At 46.7% G+C, this 20,274-nt stretch overlaps 3 protein-coding genes and 1 long non-coding RNA gene across 6 annotated transcripts; 2 read left to right on the top strand and 2 right to left on the bottom strand.

Annotated features, from left to right (window-relative positions):
- Positions 1-10,425: 10,425 nt before the first annotated feature.
- Positions 10,426-14,773, bottom strand: LOC123145681 (transcription factor TFIIIB component B''). Of its 3 annotated transcripts, none has more exons than XM_044565150.1 (8): positions 14,455-14,773; positions 12,345-12,497; positions 12,150-12,256; positions 12,022-12,062; positions 11,465-11,636; positions 11,205-11,349; positions 11,000-11,115; positions 10,426-10,907 (listed from the first exon to the last, which is right to left on the bottom strand). In XM_044565150.1, the coding sequence occupies exons 2-8, from the start codon at positions 12,412-12,414 to the stop codon at positions 10,758-10,760; spliced, it is 801 nt and encodes a 266-aa protein (XP_044421085.1). In that variant the 5' UTR covers positions 12,415-12,497; positions 14,455-14,773; the 3' UTR covers positions 10,426-10,757. The 3 variants fall into 3 exon arrangements, with proteins under 3 accessions (XP_044421085.1, XP_044421087.1, XP_044421086.1); XM_044565152.1 differs by having other exon boundaries at positions 11,465-11,633; positions 14,455-14,753; XM_044565151.1 differs by having other exon boundaries at positions 12,345-12,485; positions 14,455-14,736.
- Positions 14,774-14,876: 103 nt separating this feature from the next.
- Positions 14,877-16,314, top strand: LOC123145683 (uncharacterized). The gene is made up of 3 exons (XM_044565153.1): positions 14,877-15,273; positions 15,370-15,459; positions 15,998-16,314. Exons 1-3 carry the CDS (start codon positions 15,013-15,015, stop codon positions 16,073-16,075), a joined length of 429 nt encoding a protein of 142 aa, XP_044421088.1. The 5' UTR covers positions 14,877-15,012; the 3' UTR covers positions 16,076-16,314.
- Positions 16,315-16,336: 22 nt separating this feature from the next.
- Positions 16,337-18,821, bottom strand: LOC123145680 (uncharacterized). Its single transcript, XM_044565149.1, has 5 exons — positions 18,593-18,821; positions 18,269-18,378; positions 17,834-18,193; positions 17,171-17,720; positions 16,337-16,893 (listed from the first exon to the last, which is right to left on the bottom strand). Exons 1-4 carry the CDS (start codon positions 18,819-18,821, stop codon positions 17,178-17,180), a joined length of 1,242 nt encoding a protein of 413 aa, XP_044421084.1. The 3' UTR covers positions 16,337-16,893; positions 17,171-17,177.
- On the top strand, positions 17,995-18,896 carry LOC123145684 (uncharacterized). The gene is made up of 3 exons (XR_006472368.1): positions 17,995-18,209; positions 18,314-18,411; positions 18,489-18,896. It is a non-coding gene; the product is annotated as an uncharacterized lncRNA (long non-coding RNA).
- Positions 18,897-20,274: the final 1,378 nt, after the last annotated feature.

The following is a 20,274-nucleotide window of genomic DNA, read 5'->3' as shown; positions in this document are numbered from 1 at the left end:
AGAATCGGTACTTCAAAGACGTTTTGAACGTCATGGACCATATCAGATGTTCCAGGAGTTGAAGTTAATATTTCAAGCAAATACCCGAGTTGAGAGATATGAAGTCTCCAACAAGTTCTATAGCTAAAAGATGGAGGAGAATCGCTCAACTAGTGAGCATGTGCTCAGATTGTCTGGGTACTACAATTTAGTAGAACTCTAAAATAGTGATTGACAGAATTCTCTAGTCACCATCACCAAGTTAGTAGAACTTCGTGATGAACTATAGTATGCAAGGGATGACGAAAGTAATTCCCGAGCTCTTCGTGATGCTGAAATCGACGAAGGTAGAAATCAAGAAAAACATCAAGTGTTGATGGTTGACGAGACCACTAGTTTCAAGAAAAGGGCAAAGGGAAGAAGGGGAACTTCAAGAAGAACGGCAAGCAAGTTGCTGCTCAAGTGAAGAAGCCTAAGTCTGGTCCTAAGCCTGAGACTAAGTGCTTCTACTGCAAAGGGACTGGTCACTGGAAGCGGAACTACCCCAACTATTTGGTGGATAAGAAGGATGGCAAAGTGAACAAAGGTATATTTGATATACAGATTATTGATTTGTACTTTACTAGTGTTTATAGCAACCCCTCGGTAATTGATACTGGTTCAGTTGCTAAGAGTAGTAACTCGAAACGGGAGTTGCAGAATAAACAGAGACTAGTAAAAGTGAACAAAGGTATATTTGATATACAGATTATTGATGTGTACTTTACTAGTGTTTATAGCAACCCCTCGGTAATTGATACTGGTTCAGTTGCTAAAGAGTAGTAACTCGAAAACGGGAGTTGCAGAATAAACAGAGACTAGTAAAAGGCGAGGTGACGATGTGTGTTGGAAGTAGTTCCAAGATTGATATGATCATCATCGCACACTCCCTGTACTTTCGGGATTAGTGTTGAAACTAAATAAGTGTTATTTGGTGTTTGCGTTGAGCATGAATATGATTTGATCATGTTTATTGCAATACGGTTATTCATTTAAATTAGAGAACAATTGTTGTTCTGTTTACATGAATAAAACCTTCTATGGTCATACACACCAACGAAAATGGTTTGTTGGATCTCGATCGTAGTGATACACATATTCATAATATTGAGTGCAAAGTTAATAATGATAGTGCAACTTATTTGTGGCACTGCCGTTTAGGTCATATTGGTGTAAAGCGCATGAAGAAGCTCCATACTGATGGGATTTTGGAATCACTTGATTATGAATCACTTGATGCTTGCGAACCGTGCCTCATGGGCAAGATGACTAAAACGCCGTTCTCCGGAACTATGGAGAGAGCAACAGATTTGTTGGAAATCATACATACAGATGTATGTGGTCCGATGAATATTGAGGCTCGTAGCAGGTATCATTATTTTCTGACCTTCACAGATGATTTGAGCAGATATGGGTATATCTACTTAATGAAACAAGAGTCTGAAACATTTGAAAAGTTCATATAATTTCAGAGTGAAGCAGAAAATCATCGTAACAAGAAAATAAAGTTTCTACGATCTGATCGTGGAGAAGAGTATTTAAGTTACGAGTTTGGCCTTCAGTTAAAACAATGTGGAATAGTTTCACAAATTCATGCCACCTGGAACACCACAGCATAATGGTGTGTCCGAACGTCATAACCGTACTTTATTGGATATAGTGCAATCTATGATGTCTCTTACCAATTTACCACTAATCGTTTTGGGGGTTATGCATTAGAGACAGCTGCATTCACGTTAAATAGGGCACCATCAAAATCCGTTGACACGACGCCTTATGAACTGTGGTTTGGCAAGAAACCAAAGTTGTCGTTTCTTAAAGTTTGGGGCTGCGATGCTTATGTGAAGAAACTTCAACCTGATAAGCTCGAACCCAAATCGGAGAAATGTGTCTTCATAGGATACCCAAAGGAGACTGTTGGGTATACCTTCTATCACAGATCCGAAGGCAAAACTTTTGTTGCTAAATTCGGAAATTCTCTAGAGAAGGAGTTTCTCTCGAAAGAAGTGAGTGGGAGGAAAGTAGAACTTGATGAGGTAATTGTACCTGCTCCCTTATTGGAAAGTAGTTCATCACAGAAACCAGTTTCTGAGACACCTACACCAATTAGTGAGGAAGTTAATGATGATGATCATGAAACTTCAGATCAAGTCATTACTGAACCTCGTAGATCAACCAGAGTAAGATCCGCACCAGAGTGGTACGGTAATCCTGTTCTGGAAGTTATGTTACTAGACCATGACGAACCTACGAACTATGAAGAAGCGATGGTGAGCCCAGATTCCGCAAAATGGCTTGAGGCCATGAAATCTGAGATGAGATCCATGTATGAAGAACAAAGTATGGACTTTGATTGACTTGCCCAATGATCGGCGAGCCATTGAGATTAAATGGATCTTCAAGAGAAAGACGGATGCTGATAGTAGAGTCACTATCTACAAAGCTAGAATTGTCGCAAAAAGGTTTTCGACAAGTTCAAGATGTTGACTACGATGAAAGTTTCTCACTCGTATCTATGCTTAACTCTGTCTGAATCATGTTAGTAATTGCCGCATTTTATGAAATCTGGCAAATGGATAAACAAAACTACATTCCTTAATGGATTTATTAAAGAAGAGTTGTATATGATGCAACCAGAAGGTTTTGTCAATCCTAAAGGTGCTAACAAAATATGCAAGCTCCAGCGATCCATCTATGGACTGGTGCAAGCATCTCGGAGTAGGAATATACACTTTGATAAGTTGATCAAAGGATATAGTTTTACACAGACTTGCGGTGAAGCCTGTATTTACAAGAAAGTGAGTGGGAGCACTACAAAATTTCTGATAAGTATATGTAAGTGACATATTGTTGATCGGAAATAATGTAGAATTATTCTGCAAAGCATAAAGGAGTTTTTCAAAGAAAGACCTCGGTGAAGCTGCTTACATATTGAGCATCAAGATCTATAGAGATAGATCAAGACGCTTGATAAGTTTTTTTTTTCAATGAGTACATACCTTAACAAGATTTTGAAGTGGTTCAAAATAGAACAGTCAAAGAAAGAGTTTCTTGCCTGTGTTACAAGGTGTGAAATTGAGTAAGACTCAAAACCCGGCCACGGCAGAAGATAGAAAAAGAATGAAAGTCATTCCCTATGCCTCGGCCATAGGTTCTATAAAGTATGCCATGCTGTGTACCAGATCTATTGTATACCCTACACTGATTTTGGCAAGGGAGTACAATAGTGATCTAGGAGTAGATCATTGGACAGCGGTCAAAATTATCCTTACTGGAATAAGGATATGTTTCTCGATTATGGAAGTGACAAAAGGCTCGTCGTAAAAGGTTACGCCGATGCAAGTTTTGACACTAATCTAGATGACTCTAAGTCTCGGTCTAGATACATATTGAAAGTGGGAGAAATTAGCTAGAGTAGCTCCATGAAGAGCATTGTAGACATAGAAATTTGCAAAAATACTTACGAATCTGAATGTGACAGACCCGTTGACTAAAATTATCTCACAAGCAAAACATGATCACACCTTAGTAATCTTTGGGTGTTAATCACATAGCGATGTGAACTAGATTACTGACTCTAGTAAACCCTTTGGGTGATGGTCACATAACGATGTGAACTATGGGTGTTAATCACATGGTGATGTGAACTATTCATGTTAAATCACATGGCGATGTGAACTAGATTATTGACTCTAGTGCAAGTGGGAGACTGAAGGAAATATGCCCTAGAGGCAATAATAAAGTTATTATTTATTTCCTTATATCATGATAAATATTTATTATTCATGCTAGAATTGTATTAACCGGAAACATAATACATGTGTGAATACATAGACAAACAGAGTGTCACTAGTATCCCTCTACTTGACTAGCTCGTTAATCAAAGATGGTTATGTTTCCTAGCCATAGACATGAGTTGTCATTTGATTAACGGGATCACCTCATTAGGAGAATGACGTGATTGACTTGACCCATTCCGTTAGCTTAGCACCCGATCGTTTAGTATGTTGCTATTGCTTTCTTCATGACTTATACATGTTCCTATGACTATGAGATTATGCAACTCCCGTTTACCGGAGGAACACTTTGTGTGCTACCAAACGTCACAACGTAAATGGGTGATTATAAAGGTGCTCTACAGGTGTCTCCAAAGGTACTTGTTGGGTTGGCGTATTTCGAGATTAGGATTTGTCACTCCAATTGTCGGAGAGGTATCTCTAGGCCCACTCGGTAATGCACATCACTATAAGCCTTGCAAGCATTGTGACTAATGAGTTAGTTGCGGGATGATGTGTTACGGAACGAGTAAAGAGACTTGCCGGTAACGAGATTGAACTAGGTATCGAGATACCGACGATCAAATCTCGGGCAAGTAACATACCGGTGACAAAGGGAACAACGTATGTTGTTATGCGGTCTGAGCGATAAAGATCTTCGTAGAATATGTGGGAGCCAATATGGGCATCCAGGTCCCGCTATTGGTTATTGACCGGAGACGTATCTCGGTCATGTCTACATAGTTCTCGAACCCGTAGGGTCCGCACGCTTAACGTTACGATGACAGTTTTATTGAGTTTTGATGTACCGAAGGAGTTCGGAGTCCCAGATGAGATCGGGGACATGACGAGGAGTCTCGAAATGGCCGAGACGTAAAGATCGATATATTGGACGAATATATTCGGACTTCGGAAAGGTTCCGAGTGATTCGGGTATTTTTCGGAGTACCGGAGAGTTACGGGAATACGTATTGGGCCTTATTGGGCCATACGGGAAAGAAGAAAAAGGGCCTCAAGGATGGCCGCACCCCTCCCCTTGGTCTGGTCCGAATTGGACTAGGGAAGGGGGGCGCCCCCTTCCTTCCTTCTCTTTTTCCCTTCCTCTTTTCCTATTCCATATGGGAGGTGGAATCCTACTAGGACTAGGGAGTCCTAGTAGGACTCCACACTTGGTGCGCCCCTTCCTAGGGCCGGCCTCCTCCTCCCTTGCTCCTTTATATACGGGGGCAGGGGGGCACCCCAGAGGGAAAACAATTGATCCTTGAGATCTCTTAGCCGTGTGCGGTGCCCCCCTCCACCATATTACACCTCGATAATACCGTTGCGGAGCTTAGGCGAAGCCCTGCATCGGTGGAACATCATTATCGTCACCACGCCATCGTGCTGACGAAACTCTCCCTCAACACTCGGCTGGATCGGAGTTCGAGGGACGTCATCGAGCCGAACGTGTGTAGAACTCGGAGGTGCCGTGCGTTCGGTACTTGATCGGTCGGATCGTGAAGACGTACGACTACATCAACCGCGTTGTGATAACACTTCCGCTATCGGTCTACGAGGGTACGTGGACAACACTCTCCCCTCTCGTTGCTATGCATCACCATGATCTTGCGTGTGCGTAGGAATTTTTTTGAAATTACTACGTTCCCCAACAGGAACATGGCTAATACCGCCTTGGGCCACATCTGCGATGAGAATGCGCCGCAGCCCCACTCAAATGACTACGCCAGTCACCTGATCTTCTTCACCGACGTGGTGACGCGCCTGGAAGCTCGGTCTGACAGGGCTCGCCAGCTTGTGGTGGAGAGGAGCCGGGGCCTGCTCGGGCACGCATTCTCCCGCGTCTTCAGCCATCTCCGGAACACCTTCCCCGACTTCAACTTCGACGCCGCCATTGCCCCCGTACCACAGGCCGTCCGGGGCGACCTGGCGCGGTGGGTGGAGGACAACGTGGACGCGCTGGTCAGAGCCTTCGCTTCTGATGACGACGCGGTGGTGGTCGTCGCAGACGAGGGCGATGTGGTCGACGACGGTGATGGAGGTGTTGCCGAAGGCGGCGACAGTGCCGGCGAAGACGATGACGACGCGAGTGACGTGTCCGAGGGCGATGTAGCGAGCGACATATCCGCCTGATCCCATGTTCTCTTGTCGTTTTATCCTGTACGCAAAGACTCGGGCGTGGCCCTTGAAGATTGTGAGAGCATTTAGAGAGGGGTTACCCCTCGTGTGAACAAAACGCGGCCTTTATTTTCTTATGTCAACTAAGCGTGTGCCTTCGCGAAACCGTAGAGCTGGCAGCAAGTTCCCATCGTGGTTTACCTTAATCGGAGCAGGTCACGAACCGAGTCGTGAGGTCATGAGCCTTCGGGACTCCTGTAGAGCCCGTCAATCCTCCCGAGGGGGCCTCGTGAGAGGTGTGCTCCAGCCGCGGCATTAGCGTGCACGCGCGGGTCCAAAATAAGGCGAAAACCAGATGGCGAGAAATCGATCAGAACGAGAAAAGGCACCCCCAGCGCGCATCAACGAAAATTCGACTTCAACTTAAATCCAAATCCAGAAAGCAAGGCTACAGAAGAAGAGATCCAAAGCAAATGACAGCGGCCGGTGCCTAGTCTAGTCTTCTGGTCTTAGAGTCTTCTCACCAGCGCGGAGCTAAGTGCTGCCACTAGGCGTGGGAGGGAGCCCCAGGGCCTGAGGCCGGCACCCCTGAGACTCCGGGACGTGTACAGCCCCACTCATTATTACGTGAGAGTGTCACGGGAGGCGAGCTTCACAGGCACTGGGCCTTCTTCACAGGAACCGGCCTTGCTTCATATCGCCAGATGAGGGCCCCGCCTTGCGCCACCCTCGACCACCTTTGAGCCGACCGGCAACCTGGACGGCACAAAGGGGGGAAAGGGGACGCCAGCGGTGCCCTCGGCGACCACGGGTCCTCTGCCGGGGAAAGGCTCGCCGGCACCTCCCTGGCAGAGGGCCTACCTCCGGGCGTTGCCTGGCTTCGCGCGACGTGGGGAGGGGCCTCGCTCCCGGCTCCCTCCGTGCGGCCCCCAGCGTGCTTCCCCCGGCGGAAGGGATGCTGCTGTGCCGGGGTCGTCGACCGATGCTGTGACCTGATTCACTTGCAGCCCATGGTTAGCGTAAGCCCGCTCCTGAGAGATTAGCGGTATCCTGTAGTTGTTGTTGGTGCTATCCTCGCGGTTCTCTGTCGGTTCCTGGAAGGCTTCAACTTCTTGCGTCCCTTCATCCCAATCTTCTCCGAGGAACGAGCCAGGGTCGTCCTCCGGCGCGTACTCCTGGTCCATCATGCGGGGCACGTAGGCTTCCGGGGCCGTTACCCCGAACACCTCGCCGTAGTGCCCCACACTCCATGTTGTCCGGCCTAGCGCGGCGTCCTGAGGATGGTAGCGCGGCATCTCACTGGGACCATGGAAGGCGACGCTCGTGCCCATGCTGTCGGGGCGGCATGGGGGCGGTGGAGCCCCCGGCCGTGCTGGTGTTGACGAAGCCCCCAGGCACACCTGAGGGCGCGTGGTTGCGGCGAGGCCCGCTGTGAGATCCCGTAGCGGCCTGAGAGGGAAGCAGATAACAGAAGGGCGGCGCTCCTGACGCCGTCGCATCCAGCAGCTCGGCGACGCGTTCCAGCAGGGCATCCCGGCCGCTCTCCATCAGCCGGCACCGCAGCAACTCCCGCGCCATCGTGAGCGCGGCCCGCATGTTCGCCTGCTCCCGCCATGTGTGCGGCGCCGTTGCCGCGGCGTGGCTTGCAGCCCTTGCAGCGGCTCGCGCTTGTCGTGGAGTGAGGGTGGACGCCGCCCCGCCACGCCGCCCGCGCCCTGCGGCGTTAGACGGCGCTCGGGCCGCCTGGAGCACGGGGTTGAGGTCTTCATGGGCTGATGGCGCCGCCCGGGCTGGCCAGGCTGCCCAGCGGTCGGAATCGGCCCTCGGGTCACCGGACATCGGAGCCGCAGAGCGTCGGTGGGTCGACTGGCGGGGAAGAGGCTCCGGCGCACCCCTACCTGGCGCGCCAAATGTCGGATCACGGGTTCCGGCAAAACCCTCAAGGTTCGAACACTGGGGTGCGCGTGGAGATTTCCTACCTACCGATCTACGCCCTAGCTCGCTAAGATCTCGCGGATGAACCTGACGAACTCTCAACGCAAAGACACAAGATTTATACTGGTTCGGGCCACCGTTGTGGTGTAATACCCTACTCCAGTGTGGTGGTGGTGGATTGCCTCTTGGGTTGATGATGAACAGTACAAGGGGAAGAACAGCCTCCTAAGGTTGGGGTGTTCTTGTGTTCGGTGTGTGGCTAAGGATTGGCTCTCGATCAGATGAGATCAAGCTGCTCCCTTTGGTGGTGGCTAGTTCTACTTATATAGGCCCTGGTCCTCTTCCCAAATATAGCGGGAAGGGAGCCAACAATGGCCAATTCGAATAGGGACAGCTAGTACAGCTTATCCTGACAAAAGCGGTCTTCGCCTGCGGAAAGCTCTAGTGGTGACGCCGTTTCGGGCTCCACGGTGACCTCCGTCCTGCCGTCCGGCTGGTCTTGGTCTTGTTGCACTGATACGGAAACCTTTGCCTGATGCCTCGGTACTCCGCGCCTGCGCTGGCCTCCTTAGCACCAAAGAGGAAACAAGGGCGCTGGCGCCTGCCTGACGCCCGCCTGATCTTGATCGTCATGGCTCACGTCACGAGAGCCTCGCGAGGTTTGCCCTGCCTTGATATCTCCGCTCCTCGCGAGACAGCCTGGAGAGGCCGCTCCCGAGGAGGTCTTGCGTCGTCCGCCTCGCGAGGCTTGACCCCTCGCGAGGGTCTTAAATGCCTTGTTGATGAAGATGGGCCGTACATGCCCGCTAGCATAGCCACGCCGTGGACCGCAGGCAGGCAAGTCTGGGGACCCCCGTTCCCAGAACGCCGACACTCACTGGTTGGTGGCTATCTTCTCACGGATTCATTTCAGAGTTGAAAAAATTAGCACAAATCAAACACTTTAGGAGACCTCAGTGTAGCACCAAAAGATTCAAGTAAAAAGGGGCCTCTTCGCAAGTAAAAAAAATTGGTGCATTGCCTGCATCTTTGTTCGAGCACTGGAGCCACCATATATATATGTCGCACTTCCTCAGAGGAAGTTGTTACTAGTGCTTAACAGCCGATGGACAGGTGCAGGCATATATTCTGTAACCTCAAAGAGAGATAGTGAAAGTAAGATCTGCATCTGTTGCTCTAACTGAATCGCCAAAACACATAGTTAAATTCCTAGCACGGGCACCATAGTGCACCATAATCGCCAAAACACATAGTGCACCATAGTCGAGGATTCGTGAACGGCGAACATCACTACCCTCTGTACATCTTCTGAATTTCTGATGACAATAAAATCGGTGTTGGTTTTCATCTGCAAGTTGTCGTCAAGAATAGGCCGATTTTCTGCATAAGACAAAGGAGCCCCACAATGCCATCATGCCATGGCCATTAGGGCATGTACAATGCATAGCCATGTAGGATCGGATATGACGTAAAGTAGGTTCGGATAGAGAAGCGGGATCCTCTCCTGGAGGCGGGTGCTTGAAGAGAAAAAGTGTGGTCTGGTGACAAAAGCTGAAAAGATTGGAGTAAAAAGTAGAGATGCATGTGTACTAGAGTTTTACTTTCTATTTCTTAATAAGGCCCACTGGTGGTAGCTTGCATTGGAGAGAAAAAATAAATATAAATACCTCAAATTACTTTTTGTCATGAGGCATATGTATCCATATGCCATCATTGTACGTGCCCTTAGCCAGCAAACCCAGCAACCATAGACGGTAGATTATAGGTGCACAATAACGTTGGCCTTTCAGTAGCTTTCATCGCCGATCCCTTTCCTTTATCTCACAATCAAAGTGTGGTGCTGAGGAGTGCATTTCTCAGTCAACATCAGTCGTTCTCACCACCAGTGTTTCAGAATCGGTAGACATTGCATGACAGACTGTTATGCATGACGCGTGGATGCTCTGTTAGCATCACAGGAGGATTAGAGAAAACATTACAGAAAAAAATAAAGAGGACACGTCTATATCACTTACGTAGCATCTCTTTACAGTAATTTATCTGTTTTCGCAGAAAAACGCGTCTTCGCACAGTATATTCTCTTTTCCACATCAAGATTTTAATGTTTCAGACATGGAGCACGCATACTGAATATGGACGACCTGGTCTGCGTCCGGTCTCTGTTAGCAGACGTCTTGCCCTTCATTTTAATGGATTATGGTATTTCTTCTGGCAACCACTCTCTTGCCTATCCATAGTAGAGTTCTTCGTTAAGGGATACGCAGTACTCCAAATTTATGCCGCGACAAAATGTGTATTTTCAGCTGTACTTTACAACACACTCAGAATACAAGATGTTTACACATACACTACTAGTACTCAAGTACTGTCAACACGCGGAGTTGACAGGTTGATTATACTTCGTGTAACTACATGACATCCTGCAACAATCCTTTTCCGCGCATTTCGGTATCAGCTGCAACATTGTGATGCCAGAGCAGAAGGCTACACCTTATGACCTCGGTAGCAGTAGAACTCCCAGGCTGCATGAGATACTCTGCAGACAAGTAAAGTATCTGTATATATGCCTCACATACAGATGTGTTCTGCAAAACCTCACATATTTGATGGCTGATATGCTACCAATAGATTCCAAATTTAGCACCTTCAGACTGCAAAATATGGCTGGCAGCCTGTTCCTGTGGCTACTACAGAGCGAATATGGTGTTGCTACGCTACCCTGACGCTCTGTTCAGTACGTTGTAAAGGCAAAAGCAAAATAAGCTTGTATTCGGCCTAACAACTGTACTATTTGCATCCGTAACTCGATAATCCCGTGAGCAAACATAACTGGGACAGGGCATGTCATTAGCACATTCGCAGAATAATGAGACCCCGTATTGTCTTTGCCTGATTTTCATCATGATTATCGTCCTAGTACCAATCAAAAACATCCAGATCCAGGCCATCATCAGCATTCCCAGCAACATGCTCCACCTCTCTGACCTCAGATTGGCGCGCGCTCAGCTCTTTAGCTGACCAATTTGAATCATTCTCTTCCTCCATGAAATCCTGCAACGCATGCTTTAAACAAAAAAAAATAGAGAAAGAATGTCAATGGAATAAATTCAGTATTAAACACTGCGTTTTTGTGTTAGTTTCAGAAAGGAAAGAACCTCATTTCCAGTGTCTCCTTCAATTGATGCAACCACTTGTTTATGTGTACTGTTGATGTCCCTCTGCAGATCTTCAATGTTGAGCTGTTTGATTACTTGCTTTAAATACAAATTATCTGCATACAGTTGTAAAACAGAAGCATTAAGTTGAGAAAAATCACAAATCAGAAATACTGGCTGGACCACTTATAAAGGAATTGCTAACCTCTTGAGCGATGAAGTATAGCATCGTGGACTTGCATTGGATGCTTTTTCTCCTCGGTTTTAAACTTCTGCCGCACCTGATCACGGGACTTATCAGGGAATAACTGCTGTATCATTGCAAAATCACTACCAAATTGGTGAAGACCCTGAACCAGAACAGATAAAAAGGTTGAAGTTTCCAATAGGCAAGACAGAACATCAACAAGAAAAAAGGTATATTCAACATGAAAGTAGTTGCCTGAGTAGTTGATATCTAAATACCTGGTAAAATAAGTCAGTGTCAGATTTCGACCATTTGGCCCGTGTTTGTTTGTTCATGTAGGAATGGTAATTCAGTTTGGTTGCATTTTCTACCATGTGGTTCTCTCTTCTGCCATTGTCATAGTTCTCTTCAAAAGGATCAAAACTGTTGGTATCTCCAAACTGGGAGCTGCTGTGAAAAGACATCGACAAAGAACATGACATAGGAAATGTCAGTACAAACTGTGATTGAAAGAGTATATCAGCCCATCAAATATAAGAAGACAAATTTAGATGCTAGAATAAACAGCTGCCGCAGCAATGCCTAGTTCAAATAATCTACTCCCTCCGTCCCATAATATAAGAGCGCTTTTGACACTAAGTATTTGAAACAGGGAAGTATCTCCATGGTGAAATAAAAAGCTTGCAAATCAGCCTGTAGCATTATTGTCAATGACTGGTTATTTTTACTACACTTCAGGTAAAAATATCTGGGTAGAAAATAAGAAATGGCAGTTATACACGAGATAGAGCAAATATCTATGCATGGATATTTGAAGTGAAAAAAGAGAGCACACCTTTGATTAAACGATGATGGTCCTGATGGAATTGTTTTACTCTAGGAAAAGCCAAAACAAAATCATGAAACAACAGCACAATAATGTTTCATAAATAGAACCACCAGCTGTGTCTCAACCCAGCTCACCTTAATACGCTCTCTGGCCTCATGTAACAACCTGATATGCATCACACTTAGCTTCATGCGATCTATCTCATGATCAGGTTTTTCCAGTAAAGTTTTGACTTCTGAAACTACAAAGGCCAGAAAAAGAGATAAAAGCTCATATCATGTAAAATTGATGCTTTGTTATCTGGGTGTCGTTGCTATTTAGCCAGATACCTTTTGCTCTTTTTTGACGAATTCTGTGAGTAAGCTTCTTCTCAGGCTGTTCTGTCAATGTATCTTTCATGGCTCTCTTACGACCACGTGATGATACTTCACTTTTTATTTTTCTGCTGGCACTTCTCAGGCAGTTCTATTCTGTTGGAAATCCTTTGAAACATGGGAGATTGAATTAGAGAAATTTGCTAAACTAACCCATAACAAAAAAGGTCACACTAGAGGAGAAGCAAGCAATAGTGGAGCAATGACCGCTCGTGGGGCACCAGATGGGGAGCTCCTGGTTTTCACTGGGGCAAATACTGAGCTATCTAGCTTTAGACATAATTAGGTTTCTAACTATGTGGACAATAATATAAATTATCTGGCAACTGATGATAATGCCCTACTTCATTTTTTTAGGCTGAGCTCTACACCATTATGCCCTTCAATATTAATTTTTTTCTCTTCAGAACAGTAGACCGCTAAATTACAAAACAACCATAGATTTACCACAACAATAATTGGGTCCAATGCTTGTAATATTGAGGTCAAAATTCTAAAATTATATTTATCACAAACTGCTTAATAACCACAAAAGGTCAATCCTATCTTCTAAATGATCCTTCATGAGGGAGCAGCCTAATCTCCTCCACACTCTCACTCCGACTACTCAGTGGAAATAATAGTATCAAATTATTATCCTTACAACAATAAGCACCATCAGCTGGTTGCTAAGTATGAGCCTCATATTCTATACAAACAACGTAGTAGAAAAATTGGGAACTACAAACCACCTTTAAGACCTCAGTTCCTATTTGAACTCCATATAACAACTAAAGGTCTAAAGCATTCTATAGTTCTCAGGTTCTACCATAAAAGAACAGGACGGTAATTGGGAACTACAAGGCAGCTGATCCGTCTCAAGTCCTCATCTCTGATTGGAATTTGTATACCAAGTTACCAACTAACGCATTCTAAAGTTCTTGCGTTCTACTATAAAAGAACAGGACGGTAACTTTGATTATCATCCGAAAGAAGAGCATGTATAACACCCAAGAAATGCAGACAGAGAGAAAGTAAAGCTAACCAGGGAACATAATCCATCCTGAAGCCATCCTATCAACCTAAACTTGCGTGCATACAGAGAGAAAGTAAAGCTAACCAGGGAACATAATCCATCCACCACATCGACTAAATTAGCATGCTGCCAAAGCCCAGCATCGGAGCCACCTCCACACTATTCCTAGTTCCATTTCATCCATGTGTGTACAAGTCAAGAAAACACGAGCAGAAACTCACCAGATCAAATATCAGAAAACATAGGTAGATTGCAAGCAAATCTGCACCCGTGACGCCGCAGTGACGGCGGCGGCCAGCAGTGGCGCTACAGCATGCCGGGAAATCAACAGATGTGGCCAGAGGGAAGCACCCTAAACACCACAAAAGGTCAATCCTATCTTCTATGAGATCCTTCATGAGGGAGCACCTAATCTCCTCCACACTGTCACTCCGACTACTCAGTGGAAATAATATCAAATTATTATCCTTACAACAATAGCACCATCAGCTGGTTGCTAAGTATGAGCCTCAGATTCTATACAAACAACATAGTAGAAAAAATTGGAAATACAAACCACCTTTAAGCCCTCAGCTCCTATTTGAACTCCATATAACAATTAAAGCATTCTATAGTTCTCGGGTTCTACCATAAAAGAACAGGGCGGTAATTGGGAACTACAAGCCAGCTGATCCGTCTTAAGTCCTCGGTTCCAATTGGAATTTGTATACCAAGTTACCAACTAACGCGTTCTAATGTTCTTGCGTTCTAGTACTATAAAAGAACAGGACGGTAATTTTGATTATCATCGGAAAGAAGAGCATGTATACCACCCAAGAAATGCAGACAGCGTGCTCTTCACTGCACTGCACCCATCCTGACGCCATCCTATCAACCTAAATTTGCGTGCATACAGAGAGAAAGTAAAGCTAACCAGGGAACATAATCCATTCACCACATCGACTAAATTAGCATGCTGCCAAAGCCCAGCATCGGAGCCACCCCCACACTATTCCTAGTTCCATTTCATCCATGTGTGTACAAGTCAAGGAAACGCGAGCAGAAACTTACCAGATCAAATATCAGAAAGCATAGGTAGATTGCAACCAAATCTGCACCCGTGACGCCGCAGTGACGGCGGCGGCCAGTGAGTGGCGCTAAGGCATGCCGGGAAACCAGCAGATGGGAGAGGGAAGCAGTTGAGGGAGCGACGTGGGGGCGGGGCCGCTCGACCGAGGAGTAACCTAGGCGGATGAGGAGAGATGAACGCGACGCGACAGGGAGGTGGGGCGCCGCAGCGGCGGTCGTACCGGCGGCGCGCGGAGGGGAACCGCGGCGGCGAGCGGAAGAGGAAGTTGTTGTTTTTTTAGCAGAAAAAGTCGTGGCTACGGCGTCGTCTGGACCAGCGACGCTTCTGGCCCGTTGCAAAAGCCGCTCGATAAGGCCTCTGGCCCATCATCATGGTCATCTGGCGCAGCGCTCGTTCGGCGCGTGGGCCATTAACCGGTCACTTGCGGCCGCGGCCCGTACGTGCGCCTCATCCGCGCCCCCTCCTCCTCGTCGTCGTCAGTCAGCGACGGACCGAACCACCGAGCACACACCCACCTCACCGGCCAACGATTAACCGGCATGGCGGCGGCGCTATCCGCGCTGCTCCCGCGCGCCGCGGCCGTCCGCATCGCGGCGCCGCGCGCCCGCCCTGCCGCCGCCGCGTCCCGCCTCCTCTGCGCGGCGGCGGCGGGGGAGGCGTCGAGTTCGCCCGCGGCGCCGCGGAGGCTGGTGCTCTACACCAAGCCCGGGTGCTGCCTCTGCGACGGCCTCAAGGAGAAGCTCCACGCCGCCGTGCTGCTCGCCGGCACCCCCTACTCCCTCGCCTCCCTCGAGCTCCAGGCAAGTGGCCCCGACCAGTTCGTAGCTAACGCGCCTTCCTCTTTATCGTGCTGAGATGGATGATGCTTACTTTGGGTGCTGGACTAATTCGATCAGGAGAGGGACATCACGACGAACCCGGAGTGGGAGCGGCTGTACCAGTACGAGATCCCGGTGCTGGCCAAGGTGCTCGCCGACGGCACCGAGGTACCCATTGATCCGCTCGTGATTTACCCTTTTCGCCATGTTTTCAGCTACGCAATGTAAGTAAGCTTGCACAGAGCCAAATTATGATACCAGTATTCAACATGTGCCACAATTCGATAAACGAAAGCAGGCAGAGGTTATGCTTCGCTGGTTCACTGTAGTCGGTATAATCACCACAAATAATAAAATCATAGCTTCGTTGTTCGATGAAGAATTATTAACATATCACGGTATGTTTGGGTAGCACAAACTTGATAGAGGTTTACCACGCATTTGTGCCTTGACCTGCACGCGCTTATAATAAGATCACTCCGGACAAATCAGCAATTTTTTTAAAGATGATCCGGTGGTGAAGACAAGGAATTCTCTCTTGCTTTCCAGCTCGCCTAAAGACCATTCCTTATTGGTATCTGATAGATATTTCAATCATTGTGATGATGCATTATTTGTGAGAGTTACCCCCTCGGTGTTTTATTATTCTAGGCTTCATTGTTTGGAATGACATTAACTGATGTAAATGTGACTACTCGTATTACAGGAAATACTTCCGAGGCTGTCTCCCCGACTAACTGTGGAGCTCATACAAAAGAAAGTATCCAGCGTGTTTGATCAGTAAGGATATAATTGTACTTCGAAAGTTCAATCGTCAGCTTTGCATTTAGAGCTGCAGCTGTAAGAGTGGCAATAGGTGGTATGATGATTGCTGTTATTGTCCTTGGTTGTAAGTTGTAAACCATGATTTTCAATTGCTTAACTTTTTTTTGTACATTTAGTTTGGTTTACGCGTGTCTTCATAATATCGATTTCATAGAGAGAAACATCCAAAACACGAGAAAGATATAATATGTTTTTTTCTGTGTGTGTGACATCTTAGACATACAGTTGCAAAACTTACAATACTGAGTTTTCTCTTGTTAACAAGTGAAAAACTTTATGCAAGGAGCATTTACAGAACATCTGACTCATAAGCAAGATTCAGGCCAGTAAATCAATATCCAAGGGGCTCTTGGAGATAAGAGCAATGTCTGGCGTATGCAAATGCATGACCTGCCTGGGGAAAAAATGGTTATCTGAACAGATAAACAACCAAGAACATGTCTTTAGGAACATATGGTGGCTAGCCACTTTTGTAGCTGTAACTTGCTAATTCTACTATACATGGACCTTGGGATTTGTCCGGGTTTCATGTGAGTATAGGTCTGTAATTAAACTTGGCCTAGATTTCTTACAAAATAGGACGTTAGTTTAAGCATAGAGTTGCTACATCCCAAATTCCCAACCTTGGTGCAACTCGCGATATGTTATCGAAGTGTTGCACTGTAATATAAGCTGCAAAATAGTCTTAACATGCAAATTCTGATCTGCCTGAGGCTGAGAGGCCTGCTTTTGTAGAATTCCAATTGGAACTTGAATCTTGCTCGACTGTACAAGTACCTGAAGAAAATTCAACATACAAAAAAAAAAATCAGACCAGTATACCTTCATGAATGTATCCAAATTCCTTTGTTCATATCATGCAGCCTCTTTTTAAAAATGTTTTAAAAGGTTAGGTAAATGCATTCTTTATTTTATAACTAACAGTGTTAAAGTAAGAGATGAACGCATTGGCGTATTCCAATCATTTTATTATTATCAGATACATATTATTCTTCTAAATATATCAAACGATTTAATAACTGCATCGATGAATCCAAAAGCATATTATTTTTACCTTATTACTACGGTTGGGATGATGGCGCAATGGAGGTTGGTGCGGCCATTGCATTGCCACTTTGCTTGTGCCCAGGTCCATTCCCGCTATGACGCTGTGTTGGTAATTGAAGAGAGATTGTCATTGGAGGAAGTTGCATTAACACGCGATGTGGATTGGTTGCATTTAGTTTCATCCAAGCAGGGCATGAACAATGTGCACAAAGATTGGTTCTACTTGGCTGTGAATATGGAGGCATGGAAGGGGATGGCATTGGCTGTGAATATGGAGGCATGGAAGTGAATGACATTTGCGTTGGAGATGAGCTAGGAGCAAATGATGGAACGAGGGCTTGCAGACGCGGAGCCAACTTGAGATCCTTGATTCTACCAAAAACCGATGGGTCTAGGCCAAGGTTCATTGAACTTGATTCTGTGATGATTTCAGCCAGCTGTTTCAGCCTCCCCATTTCTTCATAAACGCCGCGGTCATCTGGGGAGAGGGAAACTTGGACTATAACTGGTGGGGCAATCGTTGAGCCATTCTTATTTGTCAGATCTATGTATATGTCCTGCATGTAGATAGCATGTTGTCACTTTATGTCAAGATCTTCTAGGAAAGATGTTAATCAGAAGAAGAAAAAACCCATATGAGATGTAGAAAGGGGGGGAGCTCATATGGTACCTCATCCAGTAAATGCCCAAGATCCTCCTTCATTTCCTCAATCAGTCCCCTCAATTGGCGAATGCTCATGTCAAGCGTGACATTGAAAATAGGCTGTGCAACTTGTAGAATGGAATCATCCTGTAGGGGTTCTAATTCTATTGTGATCCCTCCTGGGAACCCCAGCATCTGTACGCACAATGGATATCCGAAGACCGATGGTGTCAGCGATAAATTCAGCTGCTGAAGTGTAAGCTGGATCAAGTTTTTCCTCAATGCGTGCATGGATCGCGCACTTATGGAGGTGTTTATTGGGTCAGGAAGAACATCAAATTCTACAACAGTGAAGCTCAAGAATAATGCCTGCATAGAGACGGAAACCTGCAGAATTGTCTCGGTCAGTATTCAGCATGTCTTCTCGAGTGGCTTGAATTGGGGCTGGTAGTGGTAGCATACCGTAGTGTTGGGGACTCCAATTTGACGGTTTATCTCTTGTTGTAGCTCCGCGGCATGTGGAGCGAGTTGCGCAAGTGGCTTCAACAAGATGAAACCAGCCTGAATTTCATCTGGAGAAGTGAATGTTTTGTCGTCAAAACATGGTAACTGCTGACTGCTGTAGCTGATTGTTGACTATGGTTTATTACTGAGAAGGAGGTTTTCGTATTTTACTATCTAGATTCATGGCATAGTTCCTATCGAAGACATGGAGCTTTGGAAGGCACACATGGCTGGAGATAGCTGATCATGGCTGAAACCTGGTGCTAAAGAAGCCGTCCTTACCGATGAGTGTGCCGGGGGCATCAGGCACGCTGTTCCCCGGTGATCGGAATTGAAGGAGCATGAAGAAGGCCGAGAGGAAGACGACGGCACCGAGGATCAACGCGACGACGCACTTAGCGCTGAGAGCCGCGCCCACTTGAGCGGTGCATCGACGAACCGCGGCGCCGTTGCTGGTTGACGTCTCAGGGAGGCGTCCAGCCTGCTCAGCGTCACCGGCTTTCTTGCCCATGGCGAGCGCATCTGCCACAGGTCTCTCTGGCACTGAGGTTACTAGTCAGTGTTGGTAGAGATCATCAGAGCTGGAGGGGGACTGCTGAGGCTGCGTTGCGTCCGGGATCAACCGGAAGGCTGGCGGTGGCGCTCGCCGTGGCCGCACCGGTGACGTGAACAGGGCAGGTAGTAGCACAATCAAAACTGGAGGGCAGTAGTAAAATCATCAGGCCTTGTTTACACCGGTGGGTGGGTATTAGGAATGGTGGATGGGAATTGGGAAGGGTGACAGCATAGGCCGGCTGTTTTGACTTTTGCTCGTCTCACAACTTGTTCTATCATTTAGTTTGCTTTCATGCCAGAGCTGTTCTTACTGGCATCTAAAAATCATCATCTTTTGTCCCGTATACTCCCTCCGGTTCCTAAATACGTACGGAGCAAAATGAGTGAATCTACACTCTAAAATACGTCTATGTACATCTGTATGTAGTTCATATTGAAATCTCTACATACGGGAGTATTTAGGAACGGAGGGAGTAGTTTAGTTAATGCCGAAAGAGATGGAAAACCTTTATCTCGTGCTGCTAGCTTAGACGAGGCAGCGTTCTAGCAAAAAACTTGGTTTGCTAGAACTTTTACCTTTTGAATTTTAGTTTCGCTTATGTTCGGCGCATTTGGATGCTCAGTTTTGTTGTTTGGTCCGTTATCCCTTGATAGTGGAACCCATTTTTGGATCTTACGGAAAAAATTAATGGAACTTTCGATCTTGAGGGGGGTTTGCCATCCCTTTCATGTTATCACTTTGCTCGCATTCTTATCTTGGCCTGTGGAGTCGGAAAGCAAGGTCAGTTAGAAAAAAGCAAGCAGAATGAAACAAAGATAGAAAATAGAGCAAGATTACAATAAACGTACAAGGTGACATCATGTGAATGATAAGATAATAGCAGTATTAAAATGCTTGCTCGTATTTGGCCGATGCTTACAAAGCCAGCTATCTGATTTCTTTACACGAGTGCTTACAGCATCACCCACCGATTAATACAATCTGCCTAAAATCTAAAAAGTGGCCGCGCACCAACTAGACGAACCGGGCGGCCGGCCCGTGACCGCACGATCGCTTGCGATCGGCCTCGCGCGAGCGCCAGGTGTCGCCTGGTCGGTTTCGTCCAACCGCGCGGTCGTGGGCGGTTTGTCCACATCCGGACAAGCGTGGACCCACATGTAACCGGGCGTGGCGTAGATCGTGGGCGGCCGTTTTCGAAACGCGAGCCGTTCTCGCCCTTTCTCTCCTGTTCCTCCCCCATTCTCCGCTCCTCTCCTCTGCCCTCGCTCTGCGGCGAAATCGCGTTGCGGCTTTCCAAATCTCCGGTGGACCGCGGGGGGTTCGCTGCTGGCCCTCGTCGGCGTTGCAGGTACCCAATGCATCTCTCCTTTCTCTGTCTCGTCGCCGGGGGTCTAGGTCGTCTCGAGGT

The sequence above is a fragment of the Triticum aestivum genome, chromosome 6D (assembly GCF_018294505.1).
Source record: "Triticum aestivum cultivar Chinese Spring chromosome 6D, IWGSC CS RefSeq v2.1, whole genome shotgun sequence".
NCBI classification, from domain to species: Eukaryota; Viridiplantae; Streptophyta; class Magnoliopsida; order Poales; family Poaceae; genus Triticum; species Triticum aestivum.
The sequence above is the reverse complement of the archived record's forward strand: the minus strand, read 5'-3'. Positions and strand labels throughout refer to the sequence as shown.

Excerpts from the sequence above, each read along its gene's own strand:
- LOC123145681 (XM_044565150.1), bottom strand. The coding sequence starts at position 12,414 with ATGAAAGATACATTGACAGAACAGCCTGAGAAGAAGCTTACTCACAGA. Across the intron at positions 12,063-12,149 it reads AGGCCAGAGAGCGTATTAAG|AGTAAAACAATTCCATCAGG; the intron begins GTGAGCTGGGTT and ends GGCTTTTCCTAG. Across the intron at positions 11,116-11,204 it reads TATACTTCATCGCTCAAGAG|ATAATTTGTATTTAAAGCAA; the intron begins GTTAGCAATTCC and ends AACTGTATGCAG.
- LOC123145683 (XM_044565153.1), top strand. The coding sequence starts at position 15,013 with ATGGCGGCGGCGCTATCCGCGCTGCTCCCGCGCGCCGCGGCCGTCCGC. Across the intron at positions 15,274-15,369 it reads TCGCCTCCCTCGAGCTCCAG|GAGAGGGACATCACGACGAA; the intron begins GCAAGTGGCCCC and ends TAATTCGATCAG. Across the intron at positions 15,460-15,997 it reads TGCTCGCCGACGGCACCGAG|GAAATACTTCCGAGGCTGTC; the intron begins GTACCCATTGAT and ends CTCGTATTACAG.
- LOC123145680 (XM_044565149.1), bottom strand. The coding sequence starts at position 18,821 with ATGGGCAAGAAAGCCGGTGACGCTGAGCAGGCTGGACGCCTCCCTGAG. Across the intron at positions 18,194-18,268 it reads TTGGAGTCCCCAACACTACG|GTTTCCGTCTCTATGCAGGC; the intron begins GTATGCTACCAC and ends ACAATTCTGCAG. Across the intron at positions 17,721-17,833 it reads TTGGGCATTTACTGGATGAG|GACATATACATAGATCTGAC; the intron begins GTACCATATGAG and ends ATCTACATGCAG.